The following is an 18,623-nucleotide window of genomic DNA, read 5'->3' as shown; positions in this document are numbered from 1 at the left end:
TGCTTTTCTGCCTCAAGGCTTGGACACCTTGCGATCCTTGAGGAAACAATTCAAAGGTGTATCAAGACATTTTCTGTGCTAGCAATACATTTTACAGGACAACGTAAGGGCAGCAGTCCATGAGCTCAAAGTGAAGAGATGTTGGGTAATACAACAAGACAATGGCCAAAGCATACAAGTAAATCAACTGAAGAATGGTTGAAGAAGATTTGTGTTTTGGAATGGCCGAATCACAGTTCTGACCTTAACCCTATGGAGAGGTTATGGCCTGAAGAGAGCTGTGCACACAAGACTTTTTTGAAGACTTTTTGATGAACTGAAATACATTTGCAGGGAGAGATGGTCCAAAATGCCTCCTCAACATTGTGCAAGTCTTGTTTGCAGGTACAGGACACATTTGGTGGGGTAAATGATGATAAAGAGTATCTACAGGTTATTAAGTTCAAAGGTTCACTTACTTTATCTCTCTTCACTGCGTATATTCAGTTCGCATAAGTTTGTGTCACTAGATTAGTTAGATGGTTTTTGCCTATAATTGGGATTTAAATTAAAAAAATCAAACCCTTTTGTTAGCATTCAATGTATTGTCTGTCTAGCACAGTGTATTTTTACACACTTCGTATGAAGTATTTTTGTATATTTGCTATCTAGAAATTTATTATACCTTACAAATAATATAATATAGTGACAGGCTCAAGATTGTGACATTTTCTGCAAAATCAAACAGATAAGTAAAGTTTCCCTGCAGCAATTTATTTAAGAGCCCAGCATGTCCTCCTAGGTGCTGAAAAGTCTAAGGCAGCTTTATGGGTTAACTGTTGTAGTCACTGATGCATATATATTAGGCAGTCAGCATTCATAAACTTAGGCATTTTACTTTTGTCATAGTCTGACCAGGGAGCGACACAAAGCTACTGAACAGTCAGGAAATAAGAGGTAAGCCTAAAACATCAGCTGATTAGGCAGAATGGCTATCAGCTCTGATTATATTATACTAGTAACTAAAGACGTTGCTTATGAGTGTAACAAGAGTAGAGGTGATGTAAGAGGCAGTTAAACCTCAAAGGACGGGATCAGAAACATTCTGCTAGTAGCCAAGAGTTTCCACTTTAAGGTGATTCCTCAGAGGCAGCAGATAGTGTAAGGAAGGACATCTACTTGCCACAAATAGAAGGTAAATCTTTCACAATATTCTAACCAATACAATAAGATTTGAAATTGCAACCCCAATTATCTTAAGCATGGTAACAGATTTTTGTACATTTTATATATAGTTGTATTTGGAGATAGTCCAGGTTTGGAAATGTTTGTAATGTAAAATGATATGTAAGCGCTCATTCACGTGACACAGGTTGTTTGAGTGATTTGGTGAGATGCTAAAAGTTAATAGGAGTGTATCATTTATATAACAGCAGATACACTTATTATATATCAGACTGAGCTCTATTTACAAAATAAGAACAGGATATTGAGTCTGGAAGCTAAAGTAATTTATAAAGTTTGCTACATTTCATTAACATGTTTAGATAACACGGTAGGTTTCTTTTTATTTTGTTTGTTTTCTTAAATATCTAACGTTATGTAATATTTGCCTGAAATAGACAGATAGATATAAGATAGACAGATGATAGATAGATGATAGATAGATAGATAGATAGATAGAGATAGAAAAATTGAAGAAACGTAATGTATTTTATCCATAAAATGTAAGTATTACTTTATTAACAATTACAGTTTAAGTGGAACAACATGTTCTGAGATATGATTAAAGTGATTGTTTGTCTAAGGATATTTACATAGCTGGAGGGTAAGGATTCTCATAGTCTTTTCCAGGTTTTAGAGACATACACCAGAAACATCTGTTTGAGTGCCCTTTGATCCTTTATACTAGAGAAGAACATAATTATTGAAATTTTCATATTGGAGAATGGAAAGTCATAACATATGAATACACTGGAGAAATCATACCTGATTTAAACAAGTTAATCTGTGTTGACTATGTTCCCATTAGGCTAATTCCACTACCCACACCTCACACAAATTCATGGAAATCTAAAACAATAAGGATCTTTGTATTGTAAGCCGATAGGGACTGTGAAAAGATGAAATTAGATGATGTAGTGAGTTCACTCTAGCATGAGCTGACTGTGATGTAAAGGCTAAAACATCTGGTCCTCTTGCTTAATGTTCACAATGCACTGTACAGTTTACAGGGCAATGTGACAGACATATAAACCAAGGCCCACATGCATTACCAAATCAAATGATGACTTCAGAATGGAAACTTAGTTTGCAGGCTGGAAATGTTGTTATATCATAGAGCTGAAGACTGCCACTGTAAGAATGTAAATAATATTATTCATTATCTTTTTTTTAAGGTCAACAATGGACACACATATCATTGGTAGCACTTTCATACTTTTTGTGACCACTTTCATCTTTACTGATGAAAGTCAAGTTTTTGACTATTTTGATTTGGAACCTTCTTATTTGCTTTCCAATGACTGCCCAAAACAGTGCACTTGTCCTCCTAACTTTCCACGTGCTTTATATTGTGAAAACAAGGATTTGAAAGAAGTTCCTCCCATCCCATCAAGAATTTGGTACTTGTACCTGCAAAATAATGAAATAGAGACACTTAATGAAAAGTCGTTTTCTAACGCTACAGGACTTAGGTGGATCAATTTAAACAAAAATAAAATCACAAGTCAAAATATTGAAAAGAACTTCTTTGGCGCTATGAAGAATTTAGTTTATCTATTACTCGAGGACAATGATTTAGAAGAAGTGCCTACACAGTTACCAGATAGCCTGGAACAACTTCGTTTAGCAAATAATAAAATCTCAAAGATTCCTGAAGGTGTTTTTAGCAACTTAGAAAACCTCACGTTACTGGATTTACACCAGAACAAGCTCTCAGATGGTTCCTTTCAAGCTGATGCTTTTGCGGGTCTTAAAAATCTGGTGCAGCTCAATGTGGCCAAAAATGCCCTCAAGAAAATGCCAACAGGCCTTCCTTCTACTACTGTGCAATTGTATTTAGATAACAATGACATTGAGTCAATACCTAATGACTACTTTAATAACATAGGGAAAATCTCTTTCATTAGGCTAAACTACAACAAGCTATCTGACACGGGCATACCAGAAAATGTATTCAATGTAACTTCCATCCTAGACTTGCAGTTATCGCACAATGAGCTAACAACTCTACCCATTGTTAATGGCCATCTGGAGCATCTTTATCTTGATCATAACAAGATTCAAAGTAAGTAGGCTTTTTACTGTATGGTAATGAAAAGTTGAGGATGAATTTTTAATAGTATCAGATGCTAAGGAAATCGACATTAGGTCTAGTGGATATTTGTATGGAAACAGGTGCAATGCTTTAAGCCAGTAAGTGAGGCAAGATATTAAAGTTCACCATTATAGATATTGTAGTTCTGTTTGCTGCAGTTGCATATTATCATTCTACAAATGGTTTTGTATCTCATATCATATAATTTTACTTTTTAGACTTGCAGATTAGTAAATGAATCAAATGAATTAATGAATTAACAGACAGGGATGAATGAATTTTTGAAAAATTTGGTTTGGCTGGTTCGCCGAATTTCAATTCTGTCCGAATTAGTTTGAACTGAACTCGGAACTTCACCAGTACCCATAAAACTGCTGTACAACATTGTCTAAGAGCCATACAGTTCCTCTTCCACCTCTGTGGTTAGCACAGCAATCCTAGGTTCAAATCTGACCAAGTAGCAACATCTCTTTGGTCAGATTTGAACTTGGGGTCTCAGCACTAAAAGCAACAGTGCTATCCCCTGAGCCACCATGCTTCTTCTGCCTTTTTTCTCCTTCTAATTCTTCTGGAAGTGAAGGAAAACAGAAAGGAGAAACACAACATACAAACTCCGTGCAGATGCTGTCCTTGGTCAGATTTATAACTAAGACCCCAGCACTGCAAGGCAACGGTGCAAACCACTAAGGAACAAGGAGGAGTTGGAGGAAAATTACTTTAGTGGGTTGCGGCAATATGAACCGCCTAAATGTCAGGTTTGCACTGAACCTTTAGCATAGTTTGAATGTTTCAGTTCACTTAACACTAATAATTATCAAGAACTTCTGAGGTAACAAATGTAACAAACATTAACTTGACGCTTAACACATTATCTGCACAGTTGCCCCAAACTTTAACAGGACTTCTTCAATAACTTTTGTTGTGTTAATTGTCTATTTAAAGTTTTCATTAATAATGTATTTAACAGTTTCATGTGTCAAGCTAATGTTTCCTACATCCATATAATAACACTGATATTCTTATTCTGAGTAGAGCAATAAATCCTTATTCATCCAGTAAGACAACAATGGCATTCACAATTCATAGCACATACAGTTGAATTTGAATGTAGCAGATGAAGCTTACTGCCACCCCAATAGATGTCCCATGCTGGGAGGCTGGAGTTTAACTATAGAGGGTACAGACGTTTCTGTTGAATCCAGGCTCTGATGCCTGAAGGGTCCCGAGGGAGGTTAAAAGATCTTGCATTGTTGAAGGCCAGGACATGTATATATCATCTATGGTAGCTGTAATACAGTATGAATTAGCATGGGAATGTAGGAAACATACAGAATTTATACCCTATTGCCAGTAATCTAATCATGCCTGTCTACTAGTTAGCAATGATTTATATGAATTAAAAGCCAGGTGAAATATATGTGATTTAAAGCTGGACATACCCCTAAACTTGAGTTATCATGATGTCTCAGGTTTCCTTACTGCTCAGCAGGTGTACTACACATGCCTATCTATCACTCCAAATGAAATAGGAAAGGTTAATATAGCCTAGCTTCCAATATTACATGATTTTTTTTATTTTCATGAGTAAAACATATTTGAGGATGCTATATAAAGATTAAATAAATGCATTATACCCACTGTGCTATATCTCTTGTAGGAGTGCACTTTAAAGGGGTTATGTCATAAAAAAAAATCTATACTCACCTCTTCCTTTCCAGGCAGACTCCTTACCACATCTTCTCCTTTCTGATCTAGTGCCCCAGGTCACCTCACCTCAAGCTGGGCCAGCTTGTTATGAAGCTTGCATTCCTTGCATTGTTCTTCCTGCAGGTTACGTTCCTGTGCCGTAGCATTCACTAGCTAGGAAGGAATGCTGATCTATTGTAGAGACAGTCTTTTCAATAGCTTAGCACTCCCTGCTTGGCTGTGGACTACTGATGTAGCATACATTGCCAGGCAGGAAAGAGACTGCCTGTGAATGGACTCTTCATCCCAGGAAGCAGAAGAATTAGCTAGCTGGAGGTGAGGTGACCTTTCCCCCCGCACACGCTCCCTTGGGAGTTCAGGAGACAGGAGAAGATCGGCGGGGAGAAGATGCAGTAAGTAGACTGCCTGCGGAGGAATAGGTAAGTGTAGATTTTTTTTCTTCAAGGACAGAACCCCTTTAGGTCATGCTACAAATAATTTAATCCAATACCTAAGCCAGGCTACAATTACAGAGGAGAGGAACCAGAGCTAGGGCAGCAAACTGAATCTTTGCCTCATGTTAAGGACAGCTAGAAGTCTGGGCACAGTGGCTTTGTGCCGTAGGCAATAATATAACTTCCCTGCAAGTTTCATGTTAATAAAGTTAATTTGTTTTACTACAGTATATGTGCAACAGTTTTTAATAATCTTTTACTTACAGGCTATATGGTAACCTGTGCTTTATAATCATTCTGCTCTTGTTATACTAGAAATAAAGTCCCCATGCACTGACTTTTTGGTGAGCCTATGATAGGCTTGTGTTTATACACAGCAGCCAATCAGAGGATGCAGAGCTGCAGAGGAAGCAGCAGCCTGAACCAATGATTAGATGTGTGTGTGTGGGGGGGGGGGGGGGTCTCAGACTATCACAGACACCCTATAGTCACATATCACAACTCTTCTCTAATGAAGCAGCCAAATAGTAAGTGCTGAGGTTAATAAATAGCAGGCAATCACCCCCCCCCCCCCCCACACACACACACAGTAGGTACTGTAAACATAATTTTTGAGTTGCTGACAAGACGAGCATTTTAACTTTTCTATCTTATCTCTTGGTCTGGAATCTAGATTTTCATCCTGCTATTAAGCAGAAGACAATGGCAGAATGGACTCTATTGCCAGATTTCCAGCCAGTCATATACTATTACCTGCATCAAAATGCATTATAAAAGCTGTAGCTACACTACTCTGTAAATTTAAAATTCCTTTTTTCTTTCTGAGACATGGCAATAATCAGTGTGCCTATTATTAAGGGGTTCTGCCTTTTGTGACACAGCAATAGCAGATTTCCAAATAAAAAATACACTTATTTCATTTGTGATGCAGAAGTAACTTACTGTAACAATGCTGGCTGGACACTAGAGCGCAGAACTGGAATTCACCTGTGGCAGTTACCTTTCCTGAGTACTAATGCTGTCTCCCAGTACTCAGATTCAGTGACACTGCATGGGGATCTAGCAATCCTAAGGAACTGATCAATGCTTCAAGTCAAATAAATGATAAGATAAATGAGAGACTAATTGCAGTATAAGGGTGCCCACCCACTGGCGTTTTTTTTCACTGCGAAATTCGCAGGTTTTTTTTTTTCTGCAGGGGGTCTATGGGACTTGTAATGTAAAAATCGCGATCGCGCAAAATCGCGATTTACCGCGATATCGCGCTATCGCGATTTTAGCTTTGCATGTCCCATAGCCCAAAGACCCCTGCAGAAAAAAAAAACCGCTGCGAATTTCGCAGTAAAAAAACGCTAGTGGGTGGGCACCCTAATAGTATAATAGTTTAAAATAATACAATTGATGTAAACGCTCAAAAGTATATTAGTGTAGAATAATAAAAAATAAGATAAAAGCTTAGTAGAACAATGTAAAGCGATAAATACAAAGTTGTTAAAGTGTACCAGATACTTAGCTTGCCTCCTGGAGGAGCCACTTGGTCTGAAGTCTAAAAACTTCAACACCAAGATGCCAGTAGTACCAGAACAACTGCAGAAGGAGGCTAGAAGACAACACATCAAGTCTGGTGTGGGCCTTAATAACAAAACACCAAGGCTATCTTATAATTTCCTTACAGAAAAGATCACTACATATCCCAGTAATAAGAATCAATCCAATTAGGCCTCATGCACACGGACGTATATGCATTGCGGAGTCCGCAGCGGGTGTCCACCTCTGAACTCCACATCAAATACCACCCATAGCATTCAATGACAAACCACCATTTCATCTCCACGAGTGGAAATCGATTTTGATTTTCTGCTCGTGGAGAATAAATCTCAGCATGCTGCAATTTTGGGCGGGTTACGCGCAGCTGGCTTCCATTGAAGTCAATGGAAGCCATCACCCCCAGCGCCGGCAGGATACGCGTCACCCCCCTCAGCGCCAGCGGGATGCACATCACCTCCCCAGCGCCGGCGGCTACTGCGCATGCAGGGCGGAGTGCAGGAGGGGAAATCCGCAGCACTCACAGAAGACGTCGAACAGGTACGCAGGGGTCACTAGCCAGGCATCAGGTCGAATTCCACTGCAGTGATCCAGCATGCGGGGTCCGACCCACCCGTGTGCAGGAGGCCTAAATCTCCTTCTTATGCCTACACCATATTTTAAGGATTGTTTACATATTGACTGAAACTAGCTGCATCTAGACTAAACAGTAAGAAGCGTATGATGTATGTCCTTGCAGTCACAGAAATATATGTCAAATACCAGATCATGTAATAGAGTCTGTTTCCACAAACAAGAAAAAGTCAAACTCAATATAATCTGCCATACCACGCTCTGAATAGAAAGAGTCAGAAAATCCACTATGTAACACTTAACCACAAGACTTACAGTAGAGCAAACTGAGTAACAACCAGACAGTCCAATGAACACATATAGGAAGGACATATCCACACTAGTAGATAATGCAAAAATAGGATATCATTAGTGATGAGCGAGCATACTCGCTAAGGGCAATTGCTCAAGCGAGCATTGCCCTTAGCGAGTACCTGCCCGCTCGGAAAAAAAGGTTCGGCTGCCGGCGGCGGGCAGGGAGTGGCGGGGGAGAGCGGGGAGACCCCCCGCTCCCCCTGCTCACTGCCGCAACTCACCTCTCACCCGTGCCAGCAGCCGAACCATTTCTCTTGAGCGGGCAGGTACTCGCTAAGGGCAATGCTCGCTTGAGCAATTGCCCTTAGCGCGTATGCTCGCTCATCTCTAGATATCATCAATATATTACAGGAATCAGGAGGTTGATAGTAATCTGAAAATGGCACACACGATGATGGTCAAATAATGCAGCATGTAGTAGATGAAAACAGAAATAGCGGCCTGACTAACACTACCTCTCTATAAGTCTTTCCCTAATCTATCTTTAACACTGACCTTAATCCCAGACACCACTGTCAATGAGTAACTCTCAGATATTATTACTAGAGGCTCTATCTAAAATGCTGTCCCAGGCAAGCTATGAAAGAGCACTGGGACCCAAAGACAAGAAACTAAGTAGAACTGAACAAAAGCACATAGACAGGACAGATGCAAAAAGACTACAAGGGTAGAAGTAAGGACTGGACTAGAAAACCATAGTAGTAGCTTATATTAACAAGCAACAAAACTAGGCTAGAAACAAAACACTAGAAGCATAAAAAAATCCCAAGACTAGGCTAAATACTAGAAGCAAACAAATACTGGATTTAAATACATATAACATGCCCTATAACCACCTTACACTGTCCACAGGATATGAGGCAACTTGCAAATTAGTGGAGTCTGACTGCTAGGATGCCTATAATCGTGAGAAAAGGGGCCCATGCATATCCTGAAGTGTGAATAGTAGAGAAAACTGAGCACTTGAACTTGGCCATCTCCAGTCGTCCCAATTGAAGTGACTGGAGCGGCAGTGTGCATGTATAACTGCTGCTGCCCACACTGCCAGACATGCCAGGGCCCTGTTCTTGAGATCGGTGGGGTCCCAGCAGTCAGATCTCCATTGATCTGCTTGTTATTCCCTATCCACAGAATAACTTGCAATCATGGCAGAACCCTTTACGGGTAGGTTTGATAAACATACAATACCCTGGAGTCAGTCTTTTGAAAATTATTCAATGAACTGTTTCAACATCAAGCCGTGTCTATACTTTTTCTCACTGAATAGCCTACTGGGCTACTACAAATCAGGAGAACTGTATATGTTTTCAAGAAGTTTCTGGGTAGACAGGCTGCGGAATCTGCGTCATTGCCTAGCGACAGCATGGCATTTTCTGTACTGCACATGTGCGCTGGCGTGCCGGCTGGTACATCCGCATACAGATAAGAAGAAATTCGGACAGGTACGCAGGGGTCACCAGGCGGGCACCGAGTCAGATTCTGCTGTGGGATCCCACATGTGGAATCCGACCCAGCCGTGTGCATTCGGCCTTATGTAGAGAGGTGCTGCGTAACCCATCATATTTGTAGCTTTTATGGTTTTTAACATCTTATATGTATGTTTCCAGCTTTGTTCTAGATAATGCACAATATATTTTGTATCTTATACATGGTATTTCTTGAGTCTTGTACCTTTGGTTTATTTGATAGCTGTATATATCTATAATTGGTGCTTTTTAACTATTATTTTGTAGTGGCCTTCATGCTGGTATGAATCTACTCAAAAGCGGAATTAATGAGTTGAATGGATTTATAGTCTGGGGGACATGCGGTATTCCGCAGCAAAAAGCTGATGGAGACATAATTCCATCACTCCTTTGTATATCTTTTTTCCAGGTAGCATTGCATGGCTTATAAGATGCCCTACACCTTTATGGTGCTGTCTCATGTGCTGTTCTCCATAAACAGAAAAATTACCCCTAGACTCACATTGATGGTCTCTTATCTAGCCAACCAAAACCCTACTGTGCACTGATGAGAGGCAAGAACCTTGAAACAGCTGTCTCATCATGGGTATTCTAGTTTGGCTTACATTCCTATTTATGTTCCAAGGCCCAATGCTGGATATTGACTCATAGAATAGCACCATTTTATAGGTGGAGGAATTATTCTATCACACATTTACATTAATGAATTAATGTCATTCGACATCACTTAACCCCTTAAAGACCAGGCTGTTATGTACCTTAAGGACCAGACACTTTTTAGGGATTTTAGCCATGTGATGGTTTTACTGCCATATTTTTTTTCCTTTAGTTACCAGAAATATTTTTGCTGCCTTTTCTTTCAATGACATATAGGGCTATTTTAAAAAAAAATTTAATACTTTTTTTCTGGTTTTTAGTTTTATTTTTTGGGTAAAAAGTTTAAATTTCTTTTTTAACATTTCTAGTTTTTTTTTTAAATTAGTATATTTACGCTAAAATAAAGTATGCAAATAGGTTCTTCATTTTGTTTTGTATGTTTCAATTTATAATATGTATGGTTTGGGATTGCAGGGCGCATATAGCAACAGTTTTGGTTGGTGTCGGCTTTGGGTTATTTTCTTTCTTATGTATATATTGTTGTATTATTCTGTAATTTTGTTTAATTTATGTATGTAATTGTGTGTTTACTATCTATTTCCCCCATGATGTCATATAAGACCTCTGGGGGACATTCACATGTTTTTTGTTTTTTTTTAAATTTGATACTTTACCACTGTAGATGGGGCATCCATAGGAGAAAACATCTTCTGTAGTGACTGGCACTGGCAGAGTCGCTTGCAGAACTGATCAGGGTCTAGTACGACCCTGCAGCTCTGCTGTAGCATGGAAGACCTGGCGATCACGTGACCACTGAGTACATATCGCGGATTGAGCAATGTGTACTGAGGAAAGGAGGAGGCAGAAAGGGTTAAAACCCACTTCTCCCTCCACCTCTGGGTTATCAGCTGTGACTAACAGCTGACAACCCATCCTGCTTCTGATTTATTACAGAAGCAGGAGGCTTTAATCCCCAGCCGTACGGCTGGGTTTAAAGCCTGGGACTAAGTGCTGTACATTTACAGTGCTTGGTCTTAAATTAGTTAAGGGATGTGTTGCTCAGGCCTCGTGGGACATCACAAGCATGGGCCAAATCTCAACCATAGGACAATAAAACATTCATATTCTTTATCTATGAACTACTCCAAGTATTCACTGCTATAGATGTTTTCTTCCCTTCTCATATTGATAGGAATGCTCTATATCACTTCTTGACCTCGATATCTTCAAATATTGTCTAAAACCATGCCTGATGAATAGACCTAAGTAGTCTTGAAAGCTTGCTCTTTGTTGTCATTTTTTTAGTTTAATTCACAGGCAAACATACATTTGTTTATGGACTCATTCTTCTTAACATATTGTGTTTTTAAGTATTTCTTTGCATTCCTGCAATATAAAAGGTTTTATGTTTTGTTATAATTTACACCTTTCAACAAGTCTTTAACAGAGACAACTGCAAACATACCTTAGGGGAAGTAGAAGAAATCTCCAGTAGCCCTTCAGCAATAACCTTTGTTAGGTGCAGACAGAAACATTAGATTTTTTCTATATCTTTTCATGTCTGACAAGGCTGAACTAGAGAAGTTCTGTGGGATTACTCATGCCTTCCAGGCTGTTATTCATACTTTCTCTAAGATAAGATCCACCTGTTCAAAGAGAGCTAACAGAATAAAAAAAATGTTGCATGTAGTTTTCCAAAATAGCACAGGAAATGTAAACTGTTTAAAATGGATCATAACTGCTCCAGACCTAATTAAACATGTATAAGGTCTACTGGTTTAGAATTTAGATGGGTTATGTGACTTGTGCTGGTCATAAATTTCAAATATTGTACATAATCATTCAGTCATAACTTAATATAACTTAGTATGCAAAGTCTTTCTATCAAAAATAAGCTAAAAACTTTAAAGTGGGAGAAATAATAATTGGATGTATTAAAAAAATGAGGACAGCCAAGGAGTGAAAAAAAATCTGTGGCATTACAGGAGCAGTTGTCACATTCGTCCTGGACTGCCAACAAGAACAGGGTACGGGGGCAGCCAAGACGGATGTGGGAACTAGCTAGTACAGGTGGCTAGATGCAGAATGGGCAGAGAGCACCTCTGCAGAAAAGTAAAGGCCTTTATATCTCAACCGTGTGGCACAGAGCACACACTCAGCACAGGCATAGGGTATGATCACACTGAATGAAGTTGTAGTTCACCGTGCACAGTCGGACAAAGAGGAAAACTCCAGGAAGGGGGAAGCCTGTCGCTAAACTAACAGGGAGATGAAGGGTCCCTGCCTGCAAGCAGAGTAATCACCTCGATAAAGGCGGCCCCACTGCCTTCTTCCTGGGCCCAGACTGTCCCTATAGGAAGCCCTGCAGAGGTCAACATATACAACAATATCAGAACGATAAAGGAAGCATACAATTGACAGGAAAAACAGAACAAGTATAGACAAACAATGTACACAAACCAAGAACAAACCAAAGCACCTGAGCTAGACACACAGCAGCTCTGAGCAGGCTGACTGCTCAGGGATCACTGAAAATTAATCAGCAACTCCCAGGCAGCAAGAGCTGGATCTTATAGAGAGGAGGGAGAAGCCAATTGGCTGACAGAAATGTCAATCACCAGCCACACCTCTCAGACACTAGCAGGACTAATTAACCAGGACTAGTAACCACAGGAGCTGTTAACCCTGGCTAGTCAGGATAGAACCTACAGACTCTAGGTGTGCCGGCAAAAAATTAACTGACTGAGATGTGACAGCAGTTATACAGAATCAATAGTATCACCTTTATAAAGTCTTTTAATAAACAGGTAATTGCACTAAAAAGATTGTACTTCTAAATTATTTTTCCTAACATTCTGTCTCTCTTGTTGTACATTACAGTACATAATCAATACCAGATCCTTGTAAACAGTAACTCAAATGAACGCAGTAGCACAGTATCTTGAAGAGTTGCAATGTGAGTGCAAATTCTTCCAAAGACTTGACTTCAAGGTAGCTAATCCAATCAATAAGCGCATTAGAAAAAGCAACACACCAAGGATTACTGTGAAATTGTACCATTATTCCACCATTCTTCATCTATGCTTGCAAGGCAACATTTCAATTCCTCCATTGCAGCATTTTTAAGAAACGTGAAACAGTGCTAATGCACATAAATTCCCTCTGAATTTAATATATTATTGTATTAATTATATAATATATCAAAGAATTGAGTGTAAAAAATATTCTCACTATACAATATTAAGTGACTAGTCCATATGTCGTATCACCAATCATATGTACATGTCAGCTGCACCTCAAGAACATTGCAAGAATCTGTTCTTTTCTCACCATAGACACGCTAATAACGCTTATTGTTGACCTCATCCACTCCCATGTAAGCTCATTGGAGCAGAACCCTCACCACTACTGTTTCCATCAACTGATTACTACATGTAACCGTGTAATTGTACTTTTGTATTTCTGTATTTCCCCTGTCTTTGTAAGCGCTGCAAAATATGTTGGCGCTATACAAATAAAGATTATTATTATTACATACTAATAAATAGATATGCAATCTTCAAAAATTCATAATACTCTGCATGTAATAAATTAATTTATATATTTAACACCCTACTCATTATTTTGCTTGTTCAACTAAAAAGAGTGTTGCTATTTTGAAGGAGCACAGGTTGTGCAACATGACTGCAGAAAAGAGGAATTACTAGAGAACCTAGCTGAAGCTAGAGCACACCTACAGAGTCTTGGCTTTAAAACAAAACCAGGATTGAAGCTCTAGCCATGATTCAACTTGAGTTGTAGCAAGTTGAAGTTGGAGCTGCATATACTGTACCTGTAACTTTGACTTCAGACTATGTAAAGGAGGAGAGTGCTAGTGGGCTTTAGAGTGCTGGTAGGCTTTAGAGAGAAAAGGAGAGTCAAATATCCTCATATATCTGCCTTCATGGCTTTAAATTATTCCAGGAAGAATGATGACAGGAACATTTGTTCATGTTAGTATCCCTCCCTTAACAATTATTGAGCATACTCTCGCTCTGAATGTCACATTTACTTTTTCCTTTTTCTACAGAAAAGGACTGAGAAGATGAGCACTTGCTCATTTAATCACTCTTCTACCCATTATCAGACTTTTTTATGGACTCCACAACCCACATTCTTTTAACCCCTCATATGCTGTAGTCAATATAGACTACAGCATCAAGGTAGTTTTATTAAATGAGGAATTAAACTCACCAGTATTCTGGTTTCCAGAAAGTCTCCACAAAAGCACCACCTCAGATTACCTCCTCCTGATAGGACAGGAAAAACAGAGAAAAATTTAAAGCACCCCCACCCTCTTTCCACCCTCCTCAGTGATTTTTATTGAACACCTAAGGGTAGAAACCAAATCTACAACATACATATGTTTGCAGAAAAAAAGAAAGGGGAATATGTGATTGCTGTCGTGGAGACTTATAGGAAACTGTATCACCTGTGAGTCTAATTCCTCTTTCCCCAGTTGTCTCGATGACACCACCACCTGAGAAGTACAGACAAAACCATATTATGGTATGACAACTTCAGAAAGGACTTTGCATTCAAAAGCCAGGTCTTCTTCTGCCCGAACATCTAGCCTGTAATGTTTGGTATTAAGAAAAGCAGAGTCTTGAGCACGTGAGGCAATTATCCCCCACTACTCTTCCTCAGGCCGAATGCCCACGGGCGTATTTGCACTCCAGGATCCGGAGCAAGTGTTTGCCTCCGGATCCTGCAGCAAATGCTGCCTATAGACAAGCTATGAAAACCGCTTTTCCATGCCTCCAAGATGAAATCAATTGCGGGGAAAATTGCTGCATGTCCTATTTTAGTGCGATCCTTGCACACATGGCTTCTATTGCAGTCAATAGAAGCCGTCTGTCGTAGTGGATCCGCGTCATCGCTAGCATGACTCTCTGCACTACGCATGTGCGGCAGCGCACAAGGCAGTACATCTGCAGAGCAAAAGGAAGACAAGATGACAGGTATGGGGGGGTCAATGCCGGGGCACAGGGTCTGATTCCGCTGCGAGATTTCGCAATCGGAATCCAACCCGACTGTGTGAATTCGGCCTTAGTCAGACCTCATCAGGAATACTGTCTCCAGGTCTGGGCACCCCAATTTAAGAAAGACATCAACAAAATGGTGCAAGTTCAGAGAACAGTTACCAGGATGGTGAGCGGTCTGCAATCTATGTCCTAATTGGAATGGTTAAAGGATCTGGGAATGTTTAGCTTGCAAAAAAGAAGTCTGAGAAGACACTTAATAGCTGCCTACAAATATCTGAAGGGCCGTCACAGTGCAGAGGGATCAGGCCTATTCTCATTAGTCTGAGGAAAGACTAGAAGCAATGGGATGAATTTAAAAGGGAAAGAACACAGAATAGATATTTAAAAAATCTTTTTGACAATGAGGGTGATCAATGAGTGGAACAGGTTGCCACAAAAAGGGGTGAATTCTCTTTCAATGGAAGTCTTCAAACAGAGGTTGGACAGACATTGCTCTTCGGTTTCGCTACACTCAGGATGTCATAAAAATTTAGCATCATTATAATTGATTTTTTTCCTTAAGATGACAACTAGTCTCACTATTTTCTTCATAAAGATACAGGGAGCAGAATATGTTATGAAAGGTAGACATTTGAACTGAAAAAGATGTATTTCTCTTTCCATAGGTATAGCAAATCTGAGGTATCGTTGAGATTCAGAATGGATTGAGACATGGAAATAAGCGTCCCATAAATCTATAGTTGCAATAAAGGCCCCCCTAAAAAAATCTCATTGGTGAGGGAAGATAAAACTTCAACTTTTTTTTAACTTTTACATGATCGGCGATTACGTGACCAGGAACTGCATACCGCGGCCCCCTGTGACATCTCCAGGCTCTCAGCTAAGTTTTGTAGCCAGGAGCAGGGATAATTTAAATTACCCTGGCAATCCATAGCTTTTGCGCATGCGAATCGAGCGTGCGCAGAAGCTGGGGTAAGGCCCATGGATTCATCTGGGGGCCTTAGGTAAGTAATTTCATCCTCCCTCATGGATATGATCTGTGAGGGGAGATGAAACGTAAGTTTTTTAAACTTTCTTTTAAACTTTTTCAAACTTTTTACACTTTTTTACACTTTTTTTAACTTTAAATGATCACTCTTATCTATTGGATAACAGTGATCCCGTCCCCGGTGACATCTCTCTGCTCCTGGCTACACATGGTAGCCAGGAACAGAGGGATTTTAAATTTCCTGGGGCGTGGCCCCCTCTGTGCATGCGCTCGATGAATGAGATTGGGCGCGCATGTGCAGAAGGGGACTTCTGGTCCCGGGAGATGGGGAAATCGTGGAGGACCTGGGGTAAGTATTTTCACCTCCCCCATGGATAAGACCCATGAGAAGAGGTGAAACTTGAACTTTTTTTTAACTTTTTAAAATTTTTCATGATCGCCGCTATCCATTGGATAGCGGCGATCACGGGCCCGGAAACATCTCCTGGTTCACGGCTACCTTCAGGAGCTGGGAGCCAGGAGATTTTACATTTGCTGGGGCTCCCGTCTTTCTGCGCATGTGCGTGACGTTATTAATCTGGCGCGCATGCGCAGAAGAGCGGCAACCCGGAGAACCCGTTCACCGCAGGACACCACTGAGAAGGAGGGTGAGTAATCTCAGCTTCCCTCATGGATCCGATCCATCAGGGCAGCTGAATCTTTCATTTTTTTAAACTTTTTCTTCACTTTATTGTGATCGGCGTTATCCATTTGATAACACCGATCACAATGCCGGGGGTGTGGGGGGTCCCTGCAGCCTGGGATGACAGCTCCATGCTGTCAGCTACCTGAGGGCACCAACAGCATGGAGCTGTCACGTCCTAAGCCAAGAGGGCTTTAATCCAAAGAGGATGTATGCTTTACATCCTCTAGGATTAAAGTCCACTTAGCTAGGATGTAAAAAGGCAATGGGGCCATCACTAAGGGGTTAACAAATGCAGAACATGGTATGCACATATTCATGTACTGTACACTCTAATGCACTAACGCCCATGTGACACCGGCCTAACATAAGAGTTATCCCAAGAAAAAGAAATTGGGGCTTAGTGGTTTCTATAGTAGACAACCCAAATAAATACAAAATATATCCAGTGAGACCCCTCAGGAAGACCACATCTTTGTGAATGCAGTTCTTTATCTAAAATTGATTCCTGTAACAGATTTCAATCCCATCATATATTATGCATATTGGCCATCTTCTTTTAGTGAAGCTATAATATTTTGGAAGATACAATGTAATTATTAAACTGCCTTGTGTTTTTCAGACATAACTGGAACCATGATGTGTCCTAATGAAGTCAAAGATGAACAGGACCCACATTTTCCACATGGACCCCGTCTTCGTTATCTGCGTCTGGATGGAAATGAAATTCAGCCACCAATACCATTAGATCTGATAATTTGCTTTAGACTTCTTCAGGTCATTGTTATATAACTATCTACAACTGCATTAAACAAATTCAAGTTGACAACATTAATGTAGGTCATTTTAAGTTCATAATCATCTTTCAAGGGATTTTTGTATGAATTTATTGGGGTGGCTATTATCAGCGCATCTAAAGCAGCTGAAGGATCAACTTTTTTGGATCAAAATGTTAAGGTAGAGATGAGCGAGCATACTCGCTAAGGGCAATTACTCGAGCGAGCATTGCCCTTAGTGAGTTCCTGCCCCCTCGAGAGAAAAGGTTCGGGTGCCGGCGCGGGTGACAGGTGAGTTGCGGCAGTGAGCAGGGGGAGCGAGGGGGGAGAGAGGGAGAGAGAGATCTCCCCTATGTTCCTCCCCGGTCTCCCCCGCCGCTCCCTGCCCACCGCCGACACCCGAACCTTTTCTCTCGAGCGGGCAGGTACTCGCTAAGGACAATGCTCGCTCAAGCAATTGCCCTTAGTGAGTATGCTCCCTCATCACTAGTTCCAGGTATTTCCAATAAAGGGTGAGCTTTTTTAGATTATGCTATGAACAATGGGGTTCCAAGAGTAACGCCCATATTGTTCCAGGTGTAATGTTACGCATTATTTTAGATTAAACCATGGTAATCTTATTGATAACTTTTAACATTTTAAAACCATATTTCCTTAGGGCAATCTTTACAATAATCATGTATTAAATACAGACATTAGTATTAAGGCAATATAGATTTGAGTGACTAGGTGTTTTACCATGATGTACTGTACATGGGAAATATGCACCACGGTAATTTAATACTAGATGAATGGTTATGCGCTTTTACTCCTTGTTTTATTTGTGTCATTGGTGACAAATCAAATGTAAATCTGTAAAAAAAATTAAAGTAAAAGACAATAAACTGTTTAGATTCTCTTTTTATTAATTTTAAGCTATGTAATAGTACAAAAATGTACATAACAATGAGATCAAATGGGAACCCGTTATATTGAAAATGCAGTTTGATCTTTGGGGAGCATGATATAAAACAGGAAGAGCACATTGATATCTAGTTTGGTGGGAGAACACTCAGTATAACTTAAATATTACAAATGTTAATTCCTGCTCTTTCTATGATTAGGAGCCCAGTAGGTGGTCCTACTAATTGATTAAGAACAAGGTTCAGAACAGAGAAAGGATTGCCAGTTATTCAGTTG

General features: G+C 40.0%; 1 protein-coding gene across 2 annotated transcripts; it reads left to right on the top strand.

The window, feature by feature from the left end:
* The first annotated feature begins 889 nt into the window (after positions 1 to 889).
* Positions 890 to 18,328, top strand: KERA (keratocan). Of its 2 annotated transcripts, none has more exons than XM_066589865.1 (3): positions 890 to 936; positions 2,379 to 3,268; positions 17,291 to 18,328. In XM_066589865.1, exons 2-3 carry the CDS (start codon positions 2,386 to 2,388, stop codon positions 17,458 to 17,460), a joined length of 1,053 nt encoding a protein of 350 aa, XP_066445962.1. In that variant the 5' UTR covers positions 890 to 936; positions 2,379 to 2,385; the 3' UTR covers positions 17,461 to 18,328. The 2 variants fall into 2 exon arrangements, with proteins under 2 accessions (XP_066445962.1, XP_066445961.1); XM_066589864.1 differs by lacking the exon at positions 890 to 936 and adding an exon at positions 1,003 to 1,174.
* The last annotated feature ends 295 nt before the right edge of the window (positions 18,329 to 18,623 follow it).

Source organism: Eleutherodactylus coqui, chromosome 2 (genome assembly GCF_035609145.1).
Source record: "Eleutherodactylus coqui strain aEleCoq1 chromosome 2, aEleCoq1.hap1, whole genome shotgun sequence".
NCBI lineage: Eukaryota > Metazoa > Chordata > Amphibia > Anura > Eleutherodactylidae > Eleutherodactylus > Eleutherodactylus coqui.
The sequence above is the reverse complement of the archived record's forward strand: the minus strand, read 5'-3'. Positions and strand labels throughout refer to the sequence as shown.